This window comes from Neopelma chrysocephalum, unplaced genomic scaffold (genome assembly GCF_003984885.1).
Source record: "Neopelma chrysocephalum unplaced genomic scaffold, ASM398488v2 Primary Assembly neopelma1_71, whole genome shotgun sequence".
Taxonomy (NCBI): Eukaryota; Metazoa; Chordata; class Aves; order Passeriformes; family Pipridae; genus Neopelma; species Neopelma chrysocephalum.
The window spans coordinates 3872603-3892196 of NW_020897731.1; the positions used below are offsets into that span (position 1 = coordinate 3872603).

The 19594-nt window shown below is 38.2% G+C and overlaps 1 protein-coding gene across 1 annotated transcript in view; it reads right to left on the reverse strand.

Moving 5' to 3' along the window:
- STK32B (serine/threonine kinase 32B) overlaps nucleotides 1–19594 on the reverse strand; it is a 167457-nt gene that overhangs the window by 67212 nt on the left and 80651 nt on the right. The window contains exon 4 of the mRNA XM_027686608.1: nucleotides 14532–14705. Coding sequence (XP_027542409.1) covers nucleotides 14532–14705 — 174 coding nt within the window. The remainder of the gene's footprint in view (nucleotides 1–14531; nucleotides 14706–19594) is intronic.

Here is a 19594-nt window from a genome sequence, read left to right on the forward strand (position 1 = left end):
AAGAGTGCCTGGACACCGGGCTCAAGGCTTGGGCCTGTAGTGCCAAGATATGTAGAAACAAGTTACTGTGATGCTGAGCAGCATGTTGCCTGAGTTTCCTTTCTAGTTTAGTACTACTTTTTACCAGGTGTCCATGACAATGTTGGATTTTCTTAGCACTTGTACTAGTCAATTTTATAAAGCTCTGAAAATAAAGCCATCAAAGAAGGCACCAAAACATTTGTTTATTTACAAATGCCTTAACTGGAACAAGCTTGTTATTTTCCAATTTTCTCTCCATTTGGAAATACACAATTATGAAAATATCTTCAATTCTCTACTTGTAGCAATAGGTGGCAGTAATGATATCTACATTTGTCTGGATGGCCAGTGGGCTTTGGAAACACTGTATTTGTCAGTTTTAGCTTGGATAAATAGCCGTAGTAGATACTGTTATCCAAGGTTGAAGAAAATGACCTTTTTAAAATACAGGAATCCTATACTTAGTCTTTCACATTTCTGGGTATATATAGCCAGATAACACTCTTCTTTAGCTAGGTTCATCTCCTGAATTTGCATAGATGCTAAATTAAAATAAAAATATTAAACACAGATGATTTCATTATATCATTCTTCCTGAAGATCCAAAATTACTTTACCATCAATAATTATATCCTGCAATAGCAAGAAAAATAGGCAAATATTCTTAAATGTTATAAAAGCTAGAAAGATTGTCCAAATGAGAATGTGAACCTGTACTTTGTCTCCTCTGTGCTGCTTTGTATATTGTCTCAGAGACTGGAATTGGAAAATACCGCTGTAGCCTTGTAAACTGAGCTTTTACGTAACAAAGCCCAGACTGTTATCCAGGATTTGTCTTTCAGACACAGTGGTTCATTTTCAAGCAAACATTTACCAGCACATGCAACTTGAGGGCAATCCAATGGTTAGTTTTCATTTTGCCTGAAGGACTCAAAGCAATGACAAATGTGACACTTCCTTTGCTAGAACTGTTTTCTAGAGTTAACATTGGACATGAGCACAGTCCTCGGACATTCGAGTAGCTCTGAGGGGAACCTTAAACAACAGTCAACACTGCAATGATGATGCCAAAATATCACCACATTTTAAATAAAAATCTTTTTCAGCCAAATGCCTCTTCAGATCACATGAAAGAGTCATGCAGAATCCCCAATTAGCAGTAATTTGTCGATAATCTCACAGCTGACTACTCTAATCTTTTCTGTGTTGTAGAGTCAAGAGACCTTCTGTGTGTCCGAGCATAAGGGTCATACACTATGTATGAATCAGCTTTCAAGAACAGGTGACACCTCTGATAACCACAGGAAGAGCACAACTCATTAGGTGCTAACTGGAGTGTGGCATTTGGAGAGAATTATCTGGTCCAGCAGGAAACGTATACATTGCAATGGGGATGTTTCCTTCAATGATACAGTGTACAGACCTTTTGACTAGGAATAAGGGGAGAATGTACTCAGTGTGTACTCTGCCAGCAATTGCAAGACTATCAATCTCCTTACAGTAAAAGGCAGGCATAGGCCCTCTTCCAATTTTCACAGGCAGAAATCCATGTGTGAAACTAAATGACAGAAGAAATTGATAACATTTGCCCTCTGCCTAAAGACAAATCAAGATAGCATTGTTACTGATAAGCACATTTGGCTTTATCTGTTGTAAAAAGCCAGCATTTTAAGTGTGGTGTTTTGTAATCTCTGAAATTCATATAGCTGCTTTGTTTTTCACTGCATGAAATATGGAAGAGATCCATTCAGACGTATCACATCTTCAAGGGTTCACTCAGCTTATCAGACAAATTCAAAAAGAAAATATACAGAATTCCAAACACACAGGTGTGCTTGTCAGACACTGTTTGTAGTGTGTAATTACTGTATAATATCCCTAAAATTTACCTCAAACCCTCTATCAATGTCTCTACCTAAAAGTCCATGCACCACCTCTTAGAACAATAGGATTGACAATAGCATTATCACATTATTTAACAGCTATTTCCTCCATCCATACCAGAGTGCAACTAACTACAAACAACATGGCTGGTAACTAAAATCCGGTTCAGCACAGTGGACTTCACGAGCAGGCTAAGGAAGGTGACAAGCCCCAAGAAGGACTGCAGACCAGCAAGCAGGAAACAACCATGCCAGGCTGTGTTATTCGGTCTGATCTGAAACCCAAAATGTAGCATAAATTTTGGATTTGCCAACATCCTCACCACTGCCATCACCCAGTATAGTATTTGGGCCTTTATTCCTCAAACTGACCACCTGAAATCCCGTAATATATGCAATCAGGACATACAACCAAGAGGAGGTTGAATATATTCCACGATCAAGTGAGCTTTGGTGTTCTGTATATGCTTCCCCCTCTGAGTTGTGTTATACATTTAATGTATGTAAAGCTTAGCTGCAGTAGACCAGGATGGGAGGTGTAGACTTAATGCTTGAAAAGAAAATTATATTTGATAAACAATTAAAAAACTTATCTACCACTACCTGAAATGTCGGTATCATGTCCCATGACACTTTTCTTTGTCGAGGTTCACCTATCTTGAAAAGGACTGTAATAAATTACTTGTGAGAGTAACTTTGAATGCTTTTAAGAAGGAACATTTACAAACAAACTCACAGAGCAATAAATATGGGTATTACTGCAGATTGTTGTTTAGGATAGGTGAGACATGACAGGTTAGATTTGACTGAAACCACAACTCCTATTTCGTACACTACCCTTTTAAGAAGTCTCCCTATTCTAAGAGATGTCAGCAACATATTGCTTGTTGCTTGAAATCAAACAGCCAAATATTCCAACTCCTCTTGATGAATCTGGATAAGGACTTATATACTGGCAATATTGTTTGAGCCCACAGAGTGTGGTGCCAACATCCTGGTTAAGATTACTAGGCAAGAATATAGTAGGGGTGAAGGTGTGTTTAAGCTAGGCTCTGTGCAGAGAAACTGCTGTTACAGTAACTGTTTGCACTGAAATGATTATAAGGATTATTCTTGCTATTTATTGAAGTGAAAATAGAGAAGGGATTCTGTTCTCAGGTTAAGACACTTGGATTAGGTTCTATTGTGAATTAGGCATCTATATATACATTTATAGTCAATGAATGTATAAACAACACTGTCAGCAGAGTGTAAAAGCCATTCAGATGACTGTCTATTTTTAGATTAGCTGAATAGCTGTTCAGATTCTGTTAGTTGTGTTGACTATGTAACCACTTGTTTGGACATACAACTAAAGAAGTAAAGACTTCTGCATTTAGATCTTGGTAAACTGCAGACCAAGTTTTTCAAACCATAAGAAAAATTTTGCATTCTGTGTGGAATTATAAAAACAACTGGGGATGTTCTCAAGGCAAATTATTGCAAGGTGTTATCACAGAGGCACAGGCAGGTGTTTAAGCCTTAGCAGGAGTCGCGCTTCTGGTGCTCATTGTCTTGTTTGACGTCATCTCACACCACGAACAACGCAATCCTTCATACATGATTAATTGTGCCATAGTTAAAACACCTTGCACGCTCAAGAATTTTTTTAGTTGCTGTCATCAAATAAAACATCCTACTCATTTGCAGCATGAAAGCCTCTGAGGCTCTGTATTGTCTTTTATCTGTGTGGGGTTTACACAGAGCTGTCTGCAGAAGGAGCCCAGGGGTTCCTTCCTTCCCTACAGACAGGGGGCCATCACAAGCTCAGCTGTTTGTGGCATCCAGGGAACCTGACACTGCCACACAGAGCTGTTTTAGCACAAATGGAGCCACATTTCGTCTCAAGGAGATAACATTCTGTCTGATGTGAGGAAACTGGTGACCAAGTGTTTCATAGGAGGGAAGAGCAGGCAATGACTGAGCCCCTTAACTGAAGAGGTCATATATATATATATATTCAAAAAACTAGACAATTCAGACTTAATAATTCCATTTCTCAGCTTTAGATCTTATAAGCTATTCCTTTCTGGCACTCTATCTTCCAAAAGCAAATATTAAACAATAATGATAGGATAAAGGACTGTTTGCTGGAAATGTACTTCCTTAAATATATGCTCACAATTCTTAGTTTCAGCAGTAGAGGTACTCTGGGACTCAGGGAAATAAGCTGGTACTTTAATTAGTGTTAACTCTCTTTACATATGTAAGTGCATGTGTTTGCATTGGGGTGCATCTGTAGAGCATTTCTGTGGCTGAGGAGATTTGCAGAAGAGAGCTGAAGGAGCACCACTGGGGGAAAATTCTGCAGCATCTCAAATTAAGAGGCATGCTGTGCCTCTCTGTAGGTTTTAAAGATGGAATTCTAGGTAACTAATACACTTAATTAGCATAAAAACTAAGAAATGCAGCATTCTGGCAATAGGTTTCCCACTCAGCAAGTCTTGCTAAGTGACTATATTAGTAATTGTTACTGATTACTAACAATACATCAATTATTGTTTATTGACTGGCAATAGGTTTCCCACTCAGCAAGTCTCGTCAAGTGACTATATTAGTAATTGTTACTGATTACTAACAATACATCAATTGTATGTTATTGATTATTGACTTGCATTAAAATAGACCTCTGACACTCATTGAGTAGTCCTGTTGATCTGATATTTTTAATGAGGACCATATCTTAATTATTGTAGTAACTTGAGAAAGCAACTTAGCAAATCTAAAACTGAATTCCCCACATCACCACCTGTTCTAGGAATACACAGAGAGATTAATTTTTATGTCAGTGTATAAATTTTTATCTGCAGAGCTCTGAGTAGAGGTTTTCACAGCTGGTGAATAAAGCTGTTTGACCACTACAGTGATGAAGAAAGACATACTCAAAGCCACTCAGCCTTCAGTAAACCTTACCCCTTTGACCTGGAATTCATATACTGCCATCAACCCCCTATTTTCTCTGTTACTGTGCCCCCATGTTCACTTTCTCTGGTCACTCCTGATTTATTTTGGCTTTTAGGGTCTGACCCTTTCCATAGCAGTTTTCTCTTGCCCACATGTTATCCCACACTCTGCACTCCCATGTCTCTTCTTCAGCTCTCCTAGTCCCCCTCTGGACATCTCTGCCACACTTTATGCAGGTAGATGATGTCTTTTTTCTTTTTGGTATGCTCAAATCCTTCTATCTTGCCACCAGTTTCTCTTTTTACTCCGACTGGCTCTCCAAAGAATAGCTGCTCAGCTGACTGAAAAATAAGCCGTGTTCACCGAAGGTCCTGACTGTGAACTCACAGGCCAGACATTTAGAGCTCAGTGTAAGACTGTCCAACCAGTTTGTTCTTCTGACATTGTTAAAAAATTGATACCTTCTGTACTATTATTTTTCTTGTAGTGTTTTTTTATCACTCATTAAATCTTTTAGCATTCCAGTTCCATTGGGCATCATTTGATGCTGAATGATAAAAACTACAGAGAAAGATGAGTTGTTTTTTAATAAAAACTAATTCAATTTAAGGGCTGAATAAAGCCAGAGGAAAAATATGGTTCGAACCTCAAAATGACTGCAATCTGAACTAAACCTGATAGCAGAGTAAAGACAGATCTGAATATAGAAAGAAGGCCTACAGCTTTATGATAAAAAACTTTTATTTATCTTCTAACAAACCTGTGTCCATAATTAAACCCCCAAACTTAAAGTGTGAAATGCACACTAAGAATATCACTGAAATAAACCATGAGACTATGACATGATTAGACACCAAATAGTAACTCACTGAGAAAGGCAAAAAAAAACCCCAAAAACCAAAGAAGCTCCAGCTTTGTATTGGGTTTTTATTAGACTAGAAAGAAACTCCTCTGCATTCAGAACAGCACCAAATTTTCATGTTTATAACAAGATGAAAAGATAAATGTCTGAAATGCCTTAATAAAAACTGGTAGCCACTGGAGAGAGGTTGTTTCTCATTCTTGTTAGTCAGATTGTAGAGATGATTTTGATCATCACTGTAAAGAACGACCAAATTCACCAGAACTCAATTTAATAAATTCATTGAATGCGTAATTGTTTCACTGAATGTGTACTGCCTACCAAGTGCTGTTCCCACATTGTAAGGCCCCAGTTTGGCATCATATTTTAGGGTCTTCCCCTGCTGACTGCAGTTCTGCATGTGCAAGAGCCCCATAAATGCTGAATTTCAGCCTTGCCTTGTCTCCTCTGCTGCAGAAAAGTGCAATTATCCCCACTGGGTCAGTAGGAAATTCCCCCACAATAAATGTAAGCTGTGCACTCAAATGCATGGAGAAGCAGAGGCTCATCAGTAGGACTGTCTGTCATACATCAAAGCTTTGAGCTGCTGTGCTTTCTCCTCTGTAAGACCCATCCAAGGGAATTGGGACAGGATTTTACAGAAAATATAGGAATGTTTGAAAATAACCTTGAGCGAGTGCCCTGAGGAGCTCCCAAAGAGGGTTATAGAGAATAAATACAAGAGAAAAAAAATTGAAAAGTCAACTTAAGCATAACAAATTTGATGGTAATCTGTATCTGAACTGCAGTCCCTACCCACAAGATAATTTATTTTGAAAGAAGAAACTGTCAGATGATCACTATTACAACTCCCATTCTTTCTCATCCCTCTGTATCTGTGAAATCAAAAGTTGTACAAAGGAGACCACATCTCACCTGAAATACTAAAGCTGTACTGGAAGCTGCTCAATGCATTTCCAAGGCATAAAAGAAGCTTAAACTGCAATATCTGTTAATGAAATGCCTTCTACCACACTGTGAACAGTTCACTCAACTCCTGAGATACAGAAGACTACTGCAGGCATGAGGAAATCAAGTAACTATGCACTTTTTTTCTTAAGTCCTTGTTATTTTGCCATATATTAAAAAACCCTTACATTGTAAGGAAATTGCCAAGGGAAAGATGGAATACTTCATGTCTGTGTTGCTCATCCAAGCTGAAAAAAATGTTACCATCATTGAAGCAGAAACAGGAGAAAGAAACAATTGTCCATATGCTGCTCTTGGTTTATACTTTTCTCAGCATGAAATTTGTAGTCTTTTTCTATATCCCCTCTCCCCATCTACATACTTTAATCAAAGATTTTAAATTTCTTCACCAACTACAAACAAAAAATGACTCAGGCACACTTATACAAATCTGCCACTGCAGTGGAGCGAATATGCCTGCACACAGTCACAGTGTTGTGAAATTTCCAAGATACGAACATATCAGAATAATTTTAACATAACATGAACAACAAAGCTTTGGAAAAAAAGGGATTAATTTTGTATCAAAGGTGGTTAGCTCTTATTCTCTGCTCTGCTGTTTAGGACTTCACATCCTTGCTAGTTTGATCTCTCTGGTTCAGCCTCTTCTCCACTCCCAGCTGCATGGGAAGGTTGGGGCAGGGAGTGGAGGATCACAAAACCAGGATAAACCAGGCAACACCATGCAAGACAGGCAGTTAATACTGTGGATACTGTTCTCACTCTCTAGAAGGAGTACCTAAGAATTTTAATTACCAAATAAAAAATATTTAAATGTAGTCATTAATACTCTTGATTATTATATTTAGAATTACAATATCCACATGCTATTAATATGGTGGTCTCTGTTAACATACATCAGTTGGGAGCAGATGTCTATAATAAAATCTCTTGAAGCTTTAAAGCAACACCAAAAATTTGAAACAGATTTCTGTGAAAGAAAGATATCTCTGATAACATTCACACTATACTGGCCACAAAGAAACTAGCAATATACTAAAGCAGAAAACTAGCATTTATCAGATCAGATTTGTGGATGGAGACCTGAGATAATCTTGAATATAAAGCTCTGCTTCAATGCTGTCAGAATCTTCTGCTTCAGTGTCTGAATGTCTAAAAATGATTCATGATCAAAATTTTAATACTGAGGAGTGGGGGAAGGAAGAAAACAAACCATTTAATTTCATTTTCCATCAATAGGGCACTACATTGTGGAGATGAGGGATATGTAGCATTTTAATACATATCATGTGCCTAAAGACTACTTGTATAAGATATCGCTTCCTAAAAGAGCAGGTTAATGTAAAGGGATTATTAAAGAAAACTAGAAAGAAGGGAAAACCAGGAACACATGCAGGTGATGGCAGCTGATTTAGGTGGGGGTACACTCTGCAGGAATGAGAAGCAGTTTGGAGGAAAGTCCTTATAACCCCAGAACAAATGTGTGGGAGCGAAGAAAATGCTCTGGAAGACAGACATGGATGAAAAAGCCAAAAATTCCCTGCCTAAGTGACTGAAAAGTGGGAAATGCAGAACATGGAACTTGCAAACTGGTGTATAATATCTATAAGGACAAAACAGAGTGTGCTGAGCCCAGGTATCCGTGGACCTGCTGGGTACTGGCTTTCAAACTCACTGCACAGCAAGATCTACAGCAAGGTAATTCCCTAGTAGCTTTTTATCGCCCATTTTCAAAAAGATTTGTACCTCCTGATGTGTCAGAGAGTCTGAATTTGCCCAGGTCACAGTTTCTCTGCACTGTTCCATGATCCTGTGTACTTAGTTGCAGTTAAATTACAGTGAGGTGTAGAAGGATTCAGGGAAACCTTTAAATCAGTGTATAAAAATGATTCAGATAAAATTGTTTGAAATTCTTTCTAGAAGAATTAGTAACTTTTTTCTCCTGTATGCATGTCATACACTCCTCTATGTCTAGATCATATCTACATTTTTCTAGGTGTCTGGTTTTAAACAGAGGAAAAAATCAATAAGAGAACCAACTATTGTGATGTGTATAGCACAAACAAACACGTAGGATGGTCTTGACTTAGGTTATCTCTGGCCACCACCAGTTTGTTAACTACCGTAAGATAGCTGGCCAAGTTCAGACTATAGGTCAGGTCTTCCATCTCTTAACATTGACCAGATGCCTAAATTTTAAATGATCTAGGGCTTGTGAGATTAGTTTTCCTTGGCTAAACAAAATATTTCATGTGAGCATATTCTTACAATGTTACAATAATGAGAAGAAAGAAGATGAAAGAAAGGGCCAAGGGGTGACTTAATCTACTCACTTGAAAACTGTAAGGAAACGAACAATCCCCTGCTGACTTCAAAGAGCAATGGGATGTCAAAGGAGTCAGTGTAATGGGAGTCTTCTGGTATTTCAATTGAGTGTTGAAGGGAGAGTGCATTATGCCCACAATAAAAGATTGTATCAGTGCCAGTGGCAGGAACTGGAGCACCTGATGGGGCATCATGCATCTCAAGAGTGTTCCCTGTGTCTCTTTCCCGATACAGCCAGTTTTACTTCATTAGTAATTTAGTATATGGAAATCTCTGTTTCCAAACCAGCTTCATTTATTTGCAGTATGTCATCTGGTACATAAAATAACTTTTTCTGTAGCTAAACAGAAGTAAAATAATTTGTTTTTGTAGGTAGAGAACTCTGTTCAGAAATTGAAAGGCTTGTTTTCCGCATATTTATATCTTGTGATATCTAATTTTTTTTAAGTGCATGACTGAAATTTAAATACTTTTTGTGCCTGGAATTTGTGAATCACTTTCTTTTATGATCAGTGATGCTTCATAAGCATTCAGCAGCTTTTCTAGGCTTTGTTGTTTTCATGGTGTTTCTTTTTTGACTGGTTTTGATACATTTTCTAATTTGCTTCTCTTACGTAACTTACTGCTCAGTTCCTGCAATTTTTCCTTGGAAATAATGTGGACTTGCACTTGTTTAAAGAACGTAATATAATGTCATGGAAGAGACATGGGAAGGCAACTCAAGAAAATTAATGGACAGGCCTCTTGACCTGTAATGATCTTTGGTACTGCTTATGAACAGTAGTCATATTATGGTTATTTTTTCCCTGTTTCATGCACTTCAGACCCTATTACAATTTTTTCTTCATCTGCACATGCTTGCCAGCAAGAAAAAACTACTAGTATGAGCAGAAATCTGTAAAGAACTGTGTTTTATTTAGTATGTCCAACCAAATCTCAGATTGCCACTATTCTGCCTGTATCACCTGTGAAAAACAACAAGGGGCAAGTTTTCCATTTTCAAGTAACTTTCAAACCTTTTTACTGCTTATGTACTAAATGGACAAGGTTAGGAAGGGAAGATTTTTATGTAAAGTTTGTTCTTTTGCTGTATGGTATTACAAGTGAGGCTGGGAAGGCTCATTTTAAAGAAGTGTTTAATCATTTAGATATATTATCTTATTTCACCTGGTGGCTGGACAACTTGAAAGGCCATGTTCAATGATAATGAACAAACAGGTCTAGTGCTGAACAAAAGTACATCTTGTCTAGGTGGTAACAGCAAGACACCATTACTCTGCAGTGGATTGTCTGGCAGAGGAAAATGTATTGCTCTATTTTTTACCATTTTCCATTAGCTTTTGCCCACCCTGCACTGCTGCTGAGTTACTCAGAGCTGGAATAGCTCCTGGTGCTACTCTCCAATGGAAACAGAACTTGCAGGAATGGGAAACAGAGTGGTGATCACTGTAGCAGAGAGCATAGAACTGCCAAGCCTGACTGATTCCAGTTATATTGTGTTTCAAAAAAATTTTTTATGTATACTTATGTATGTACACATACACACACAAATGGTTTTGCATTAAAAAACCTCACTGAAATAAAAGCGTCAAGGGCACACAGAGCAGCTAGTCCAGTATCCTAAAATTGTGCTGGAAGGTTACTGCCATTTCCTTTCCAGACATCTGCCACATCCAGCCTCCTTTCTAAGCTAGATGAAAACCAACGGAGCCAAACGATGATGAAAAGTCATAGGGGCAATGCAGTTAACACTTGTCTCCTTAGAAAGTGAAAATGTGGGTTTTTTTCAGCATGAGCGTCTTACCAGGGCAGCAACCGCAGCTCTGCAGGGCCAGCACTGCTCTGAGCCAGGGCTCTACTGCAAGAGCATCCTGGAAGAGGCAGTGCTGGAGCTACTGCCGGAAGAGCTGGCTGAATGGGAATGGGCAGCCTACTTTGGTGAGGAAGCAGGTGGTTTTATTGAAATGTATGAACAGCAACATTTTGAAAGGAGGAGACTGAGTTACTCATGGCTGAAATAAGTTTATTCAGCCTTTGATGGGAAAACTTTTGTCCAACACATTATTCACTGGTATTATACAAGCAGTTCTGGAAAGAATGTGTTTAGTTATACCGTCTTGAAATGGCAGAACGCCGGATTTAATCCAACATTTGAGAATGTGTGAGACCATCTATATTGTCAAAAGCCTTTCTGTGTGTACTGGGACCCAAGGGGCTATAATAAACACCGTTCATCCAGCTTTCAAAGAATTATTTTTCCAGGCAAAAAATGTGGATAAAATATAATTATAGCAGGGCTGTGAGAAAATAAGGTTTTGTAAAGTAGCTATTACCTGTGACCAACAATCTCAATATTAAATTAGCTGTTGTAAAAGTTAATTGAAGAATTTGCCCAGAATAGTCTTCAAATAATAGCTTGAAAATTTAGCTTTTCTTTTTTAAGTTTTTATAATTCCAGCTGAACATCTGTGTACATGCAAATATTTACAATAGAGCTGTGAGACACAGTGCAGCATTCATTATTGTGCCATAATAAATAAATCCACTATTGCAGGACCGTGCATGAAAAATATGGATTTTATACACATGGATGTGATTAATAAAAGTGTAAAGTTTCATAAATACACCAGAACAGTAGTGTTTTTACACTATTTATGGGTAAATTTGTCCCTGCAGGAACAATAGTTCTGTTGCTGAAATGATTGCCACATTCAAAGTACACACACTAAGCACATAAGCAAACACAGAAGCATGGCAAGGCATCTCCAAGGGGAATGGCATAGTACTGGTCTGTAAGATTCTGCATCCATCCATTCATGCTTGATAATTCTTGTCCCCTTCCTTACGGTTTCCTTTTGTAGCAAACTCCTTGAGGCCACAGGTTAGTCTAGAAAAACCCATTCTGTTGTGTTGCCAAATGCAATCGTAATGGAAACCTGAACACATTTCATAGACATCTGTAAATATTAGGAGGAGTTAAGCTCCTGATTCGCACATCATATATTCAGCTCTTTATAATATTCCAGTTTGAAAATCTACCTCCCCAGTCTGATGAATCTTTGTAGCCCAGACAAAATTTAGTAGGGAGCTCTCTCAATGACTCCCTGACTCACTAACCTTTTTTTTTGCCCTTTGCTGCCAACGCATTCATTTTAGAATGGAAGACCCAACACAGTTTTGTATGCTAATGCATATGAATGCTGACTGGAAGCACCTGGTAACAATGATATTGCTGAGATGTGCTACCACAAAGTGTAAACACCAACCAGCTCACTGATTTCATCTCTGAACGAGATGGTGTGTTTGCAGTGATAAAGTAATGCCTAGATGTCTCCTCACTGTGCATCAGTGCTGGCTCTGCCAGACATGTCAGCATGCCAGACATGCTACAGAGATTTAAGGCAGTTGAAGACCCATCCCACAGACTGCTGTTCCAGGTGGTGGCTAGATAGAAGGCAGAATGTTCTGGGACTCACCTGGCTAAATAACATGTTCACTGGCATGTGGATCATCTGGGATTTTGCAGTAATTGGTAGGAATATGAAACAAAAGGCTCCTTGTGCCACAGTTGGGTCATTTGGGTAGTAAGCAGTGAAGTGGGACAGACACACTCAGATCTCAGGTCTGCCAGCCTCAAAATAAACATCTCTTCTATAACACAGCAGAGTCCTGAACTAGATCCTTTATACCCTAAACAATAATCCCAGCTAATCAGCCAGTGAGACCCACTGCAGGCTGACAGAGAGGTATTTTTGCACACCTGTTTTTGTCAAAACTTTTGGTGTAGAGTGAAAGCAAAAACCGAACCCTAGAACATGCCCTCAAATGGAGACAATAACCAGCTCCACACTCTCATGCCTTCCCCTGCCTCAGTGCAAATCAACAAGTCACTACAACCCGTGCGAAAGAAAAAGTTAAGTAAAATCAAGTGCTTACTTTTCGTGATTAAGTAATACAGAAGAGGTCAAAGTGTTTGCCCAATTTCATAGTGGGACCATGATAAGGCAGACACTGCCACAAAAACTATGAACAACCACAATAACTTCAATCCTTCATTCTTTCAAGACATCTGCTATGTTTCACAGGATTTTCTGTGAAACATTTAAAGCCCCAGACTTCTAGCAAAATACTAGTTTTGATTACAAACGGGATTTTCTCATGAATGTTTTGCCAGCCTTATTTGCATAAAGTGTCTCGTCATTAAAATGAAGGTGAGAAAAATGCTCATCAGTTTGTTTTTCACCAAGAACATTCCCTAAGGCACTAGAAACAAAGGTCAGCTGAAATTCTGAGCTCCACTTTTAAAATAGTCACTAAGAAAGGAAATTTATGCAAAATACATGGAAATGTATTGAAATAACAACAGTGTAATAAGGATACAAAATTCTAGAATTTGTTTGCAATATTTGCTGGAGTTTAAGTGCAAGCAGAACAAGTTTTTCAATGTTTCCTGCACTTTTGTGCAGTTTCAGTAACACAGGACACCCACCTACGATCACATCTCTGATCAGAGAGATTTCATGCATGCCATCCCTCTTCAGCAAGTCAGATAATACTTTTTATTGGATTTTTATGGCAAAATGAGGCAGCTCTGGTAGGTGGGTGGGATTAAAACTCTCAATTAATATATTTGAAGGAAATTGTTTATACTGGACACTGGAAGATCCATGGCACAACTGAGTTTAGTTTGGTCTCTGGAAGTCATATATAGCTTTGGTAACACACAGAACTAATTATTTTTTTATTCTGACCACTGTAAATCATGAAGGATAATCCTGAATTTAGCCTAGAAAGAGTAAAATAAAGGCTGAAGCCCATAATTTTATAATTTCACTATTGCTGTGTTAACATAAAAAGAGATGTTATCCCTGCTGCCTCAGTTAAATGCCAAAATGTTTAAGGAGAACAAACAGACCCTGATTCTTGGCACCTTTTTTGAAATGAATACTCTGATTGCCACTGTAAGGCAGGAAAAATAACACATTGTTGTAATACAAAGAGTGCAAAAAGGATGCACCATCTATCGTTGTCCCAATTGGTTTGTACTATTACTTCTATATCTCCACCTCTCTTCCTCCTGACCTTCATGCAGATTCTGCAAGTAAACAAATTATTCTCAACCTTTGGTTCTATGACCATTCCCTGATGTTATTGTGTGCAGCTCTTGTACTGGATTACAATGTTTTTGTGTTCAAGAACACTAGGGTACTGGAGAATTAAAAATACATAAAAAGCAGCTGGGATGCTGTTATAGGTTGTATTTACATGTTATATGTTAAAAACATATATCAGAGTATGAGATCAGAACAAGAAAAGGGCAGTATGAGAAGGATACAAGGCCACTGAATGGCTGTGAACAGAACAAAAGCACTTAAAAAAAACTTTTTCAGAGCCAAATTTCACTCTTCGATAGCAATGGAAACTTTTCAGATGTTTTGAATAAACAGAACCAGGTAATCAGATATATGATAAAATCGCTCTACTCTGCCAAATGCAAGCAGCCCATCCCTCAAATGAAATTCACCCACCTGTGAATGATGTGGTACCTCTGCAAATAATCCAAGGAAAGCGCCAGCTCACAAATGTACAGCTTAACAGTTCCTTCATTAAAGTGGACGTTCTGCTGCAAATGGTAACGCAGGTCACCTCCGAGTAAGAGATCAACCACCATAAACATGTCTTCTTCGTCTTGAAAGGAATACCTGGAAGAAAGAGTTACAGCTGAGATGTCAGGGTTGATGGTGTAGTCCCAGCTGTGCCTAGGGGTGGCTCTCATTAAATAGATCTGTTCATGGCAAGTCCATGATTCGCTCAAAAGGTATACACAGAAAGGCATTCGCACTGCTGTGGTGCAATTCTGCAACCAGATTTTGATTGTGGTGGGACTCTGCATATTCAAGTGTCATGGTTTAACCCTAGTGATAACTAAGTCACATGCAGACGCTCACTCATTCCACCTTCCCCTAGTGGGTTGGGGAGGACAATCAGGAGAAAGTAAAAACTTCTGGGTTGAGATAAGAACAAATAACAGGAACAAAGTAAAACATAATAGTAGAACTAATTATAATAACAGTAATAATAATTGAAATGAAAAGGGATAAAGAGAGAAACAAAACCCAAGAAAAACAAGTGATGCACACCACCATTGCTCACCAACCCCTGACTGACATCAAACCTGTTCCCCAGCAGGGAACAGCCCTTCCCATCCAAATCTCCCCAGTTTATACTGAGCACGATACTCTATGGTGTGGAATATCCCTTTGGCCAGTTTGAGTCAGCTGTCCCAGCCATGCTTGCCTCCTGGCTTCTCGTACAGCTCCTCACTGGCAGAGCACGAATCACTGAGAAGTCCTTGCCTTAGGATAGGAACAAATGAGCAACAGCCAAAACATCAGTGTGTTATCAGCATTATTCTCATACTGAATTCAAAACACAGTACTGTTCTACTAAGAAGAAAACTAATTTTATCCCAGGTGAAACCAGGATATGAAGGCAAGCAGAGCTTGAACTGCTGTCGTACCACTATCTTATTTTAACCATAGATTAACACCTGAATGTTGATAAAACAATATTTAAAATACCTTTAAGGTTTTTACATTTTTAAATAACCATATACATATTCAGTTGACAAAATGCCTTACAAAATAGTACCAATAAAATGGAAGGCCTTGAAACACACTTGGTATTCACACACATCCAACTGTAGTTCAGTGCCTATGGAAAGTATCCTGGCAGCATCGAGAGCTGCTGTCCCAATGGCATTTTCCAGATTCAGTAAATATGCACAATGTTCTATTAGCTGGGTATTTTTTACAGCTTGCAGCGTAGCTCCAAATTCAATAAGAAATAAAACTGTAATTTTACTGCCTAACAATATGTATTTTTTTTCAGTCAGCAACTTATACCTTATAAAATGACAGTCTTCATGCTTACTAACTGAATTCTTCTGGACACATTCCCAGAACTGCCTGCTGAATACTCTGAGGACCAAATTCTGATCTGATTTAAATCCTGTAAATCTAAAGGTGTAGCCAGCCAATATATAGTGTATATATAAATATATAGTGCTTGAGCAAGCAGGAATTTCCATGTGTTTCTACTTACCTTGGCTATGCTGCCATTGCTCTGTTTATTTCTGGTCTGAATGAACTGACAGAAACTCTCCAGATTTCATTTCTGAATACAACTGTCTAAGATACAGTATTTTAGATTTCCCAAGTGGAGAATGGTGAATACCTTATTTCTGATGGGAAATCACTCATAGATATTGTTTTAGAATTAATTTTGATATGAATTGATATTATCTGGTACCAGTAGTGTATATGAACTGCTCAGAGGTGATCCACATTGATAGGACCTTTTCCAGCACCTTTTCTCCCATGAGGTGTGTAATATATGTTGGTTACAGATGTGATTCCATTCTCCTGAACTGTAAAATTTAGGCTAAGGAAATGAAAAAGAGTGGGCTTCCAGAAAATATGTACCCACCCTCTCCCCAAAGGCAGAAAAGTCTATATTAGATTATTTTAATTGACAGTTATGTACAGTTTCACTTTCATTCCCAGGCTTGCACTTACTGAAATGAGGCACTGCTTAGGGGTTGTCACAGATGGTTCATTTCGAATTTTAATACTTGCTATTCTTCCTGAACACAGTTCTGAGAAGCGAGTGTCTCTGGGTAGTCTGCTCCTATGCTACATTCCTGTATGACTGCCAAATGCCAGGAGGGGAAAGTCATTTTATTTGCATTAAGCTTACTTCTCTATAAGTTAAACCTCTGAAGAAAAATGCAAAGTAGGTGGCACATGGTGTCTGCTCACCTCTAGAGATGCAGAATTTTGCAACACAGAGGTGCACATACACACTAAAAAAACCCAGAAGGGTTCAATTATAGTCAAATTCCTCCAAATATTGTGCATTACTGAGACTGGAGCAAGTGCAGAAGCAAAGATTAAATATGTAGTTATGTTTAAGATTTTTTTTTCTTTTTTTGACACTGCTGTTATTTTAAGTGAAGAAGTTGTAGGATTGAGCAGAGGTAGAATAATCATCATAAAATGGCTTGGGTTGGAAGGAATCTTAAAAATCACCTAGTTTCAACCTCCCTGACATAGGCAGGGGCACCTTCCACTAGAGCAGGTTGCTCAAATCCCATCCAAGCTGGCCTTGAATGTTTCCAAGGATGGAGCATCCACAGCTTCTCTGGGCAACCTGTTCCAGTGCCTCACCACCCTCTGAGAAATGTTAATTTTTTCCTTCAGTTACTGCTTGAGTAAAGTGTAGATTTTTTTTGTTCCTTTTTCTATTAAAAAAAAAATCACAAATGAAATTTGCAGATTGAAAACTCTACTTAAATGATAAGTGAAATACTGTGTCTAGTCTGGGACTAAAGAGAACTTCTGATGCCTAAAATCATATGATTATATGTCAACAGAAATGGTTCTGATGCAACTTTAGTCTTGAGATATAAATGTCCTGAGTCATTTTTTCAGGCAGAGGGTGAAGGCAGGGTAAAGAGTGACTGTTGTGAACTTGCTTTTAAATTCAATGACTATTCCCTTTTTTGGGAAAATTGTGAGTGTGTTTCAAAGTGCACCCATGAATGTTCAGTCTAGACAAAAGACTCATTAGAACTATCCAGAAATAAATGTGAAATCTTGTTCACATCCAGGTGAATGCTAACACTTGGTGGGACTGGATTTTCACTCCAAGCATGTATTTCTGCTGATGGACTCTGGCTTTCTGTGCTTGTGAGTGGGGACTGGTGGTCCTTTGTCATCTCCCAGGCAAGCTTTCAGTGCACCTGTGAATGGTTAATGATTTAAAAGAGAGATCAAAAAGTTGAACTGGAAGAGCTGTTACTCTGTCCCATTTCATTACATTAGGATTTAATATTCTTTGCGTAGAAGAGCATGTCTACAGCCATATGTGAGGGGTCACTTAGTTCTGTTCACACTCTGTAACAACTTAACAGCAACCACACTAGGTCAGACTAGACACCTCAGCAGCTTAGGAGTCACCAGAGAGCTGGTGCGGAGAAAAGCGAAGAGCAAAGAACCCTGTGGAGATAAATATTGTTTTCTTCCAGGGCTCAGCCAGCCTCCACCCATTCACTGACCTGGGACTCTCAGAGACTCTGGCATCTCTGGGAATCCAGGCTGGGGTGACAACAGATGGGTTTTATCAGGCTTGTTAGTGAATGATTGGTGTCCCGCTACTATGTCTTGTCTCTCAGGTAAACATACTCAGTAGTGCAACACCTACAGACAGAGCTACAAGGCTCCCAGAACTGACTGTACCTCTAGAAGAAAGTATTTTGAACCCAAACAGACAAAAAAACCAAACAAAAACAAAACAAAAACCCCACTACCAGAACAAACAAAACCAACCAAAAAAAAGGGAAAAAGTGAAATATTGGCCACAGGAAAAAGGAATCTTTGAAAATGTTGATGCAGGTTGAAGAGGGGCTGGTGGAAAACTAGCCCAGTAGAGATTAGTTTTTGAGTAAACACTGTAATTTTACTTTTTTAAGCTTCTTATCTGCTCAAAGGCAAATGACATACAAAAGGGCTGATTGGTTTTTGAAGTAAATTCAGAGGTTGTTTGGGATTTTTATGTTAACCAGGTAACTGAGAAATACCCACTGAATGAATTGTAGCATTGTGACTTATATAGAATACTAATTGATTGATATCGAATACTGATAATACATAACTAACTTACTTGAAAGACAAAATTATAATCCTCCTTGAAATGAAAGAGTAAATGACTCGGAGTAATAGTTTTTTTTGTTTGTTTTTAAAGTGTCATGATCCAGTTATAGAAACACTGTTCTAATTACAGGGTCTGCTTTCTATTGGTTGAAGAAAAGCTTTAATGCATTAGAATCACCTTTCTCCAAATTAAGATAAAATAATAATGCCCATAGCAATAGGGAATTGAATTTTTTATTATCTTCAGAGTGGAAGATAAACTACCATTGAACAAAATCCTTCATAAAAAAACATCTAAACAAAGCACTCTTCAAATAAGTTATATCTATTTCCATATTTATATCTGTATATTTGTTTTACTGATATCTAATTTTTGTATTTATATCATATTAAGAAGACATTACAAATATTTCATCTTTAAACCTAAGCAAAACTTCATAAACCTGAGGTAATCACTTATAGCAAGATATGCACAATTAATACATTCAGATAACAACTCTGCTTTTTACTGAATATGACAAATGATTGATCCTTGGTATCTCCTAATTACAAAATTAAAGAATGATCCTTTTTCAGTTTTCCCCTGGTAACATTAAAGGGAGGTGGTAATTTTTTCATGGACATGAAGCCCCAGCTTCTTACTGTAGATTTTCCCACTGGAGATGTTGACATCCCCTTCAGGTCCTCTACAGGACAGTACAAAGTAGAGAACTCCTGGGAAGCAATTTATAGCAATCTCCTGGGAAACTATGCCAGTAAGCTGTGGATCCAAAATGTCAAGGAACCCTTTTTTGAAAGGTCAGCAAAACTGAAAATTGGGACTTTTACTTAAAGACAAGCTTTGAATGAAGACCTCCTTTCTGCTGGAAAACCAGTGT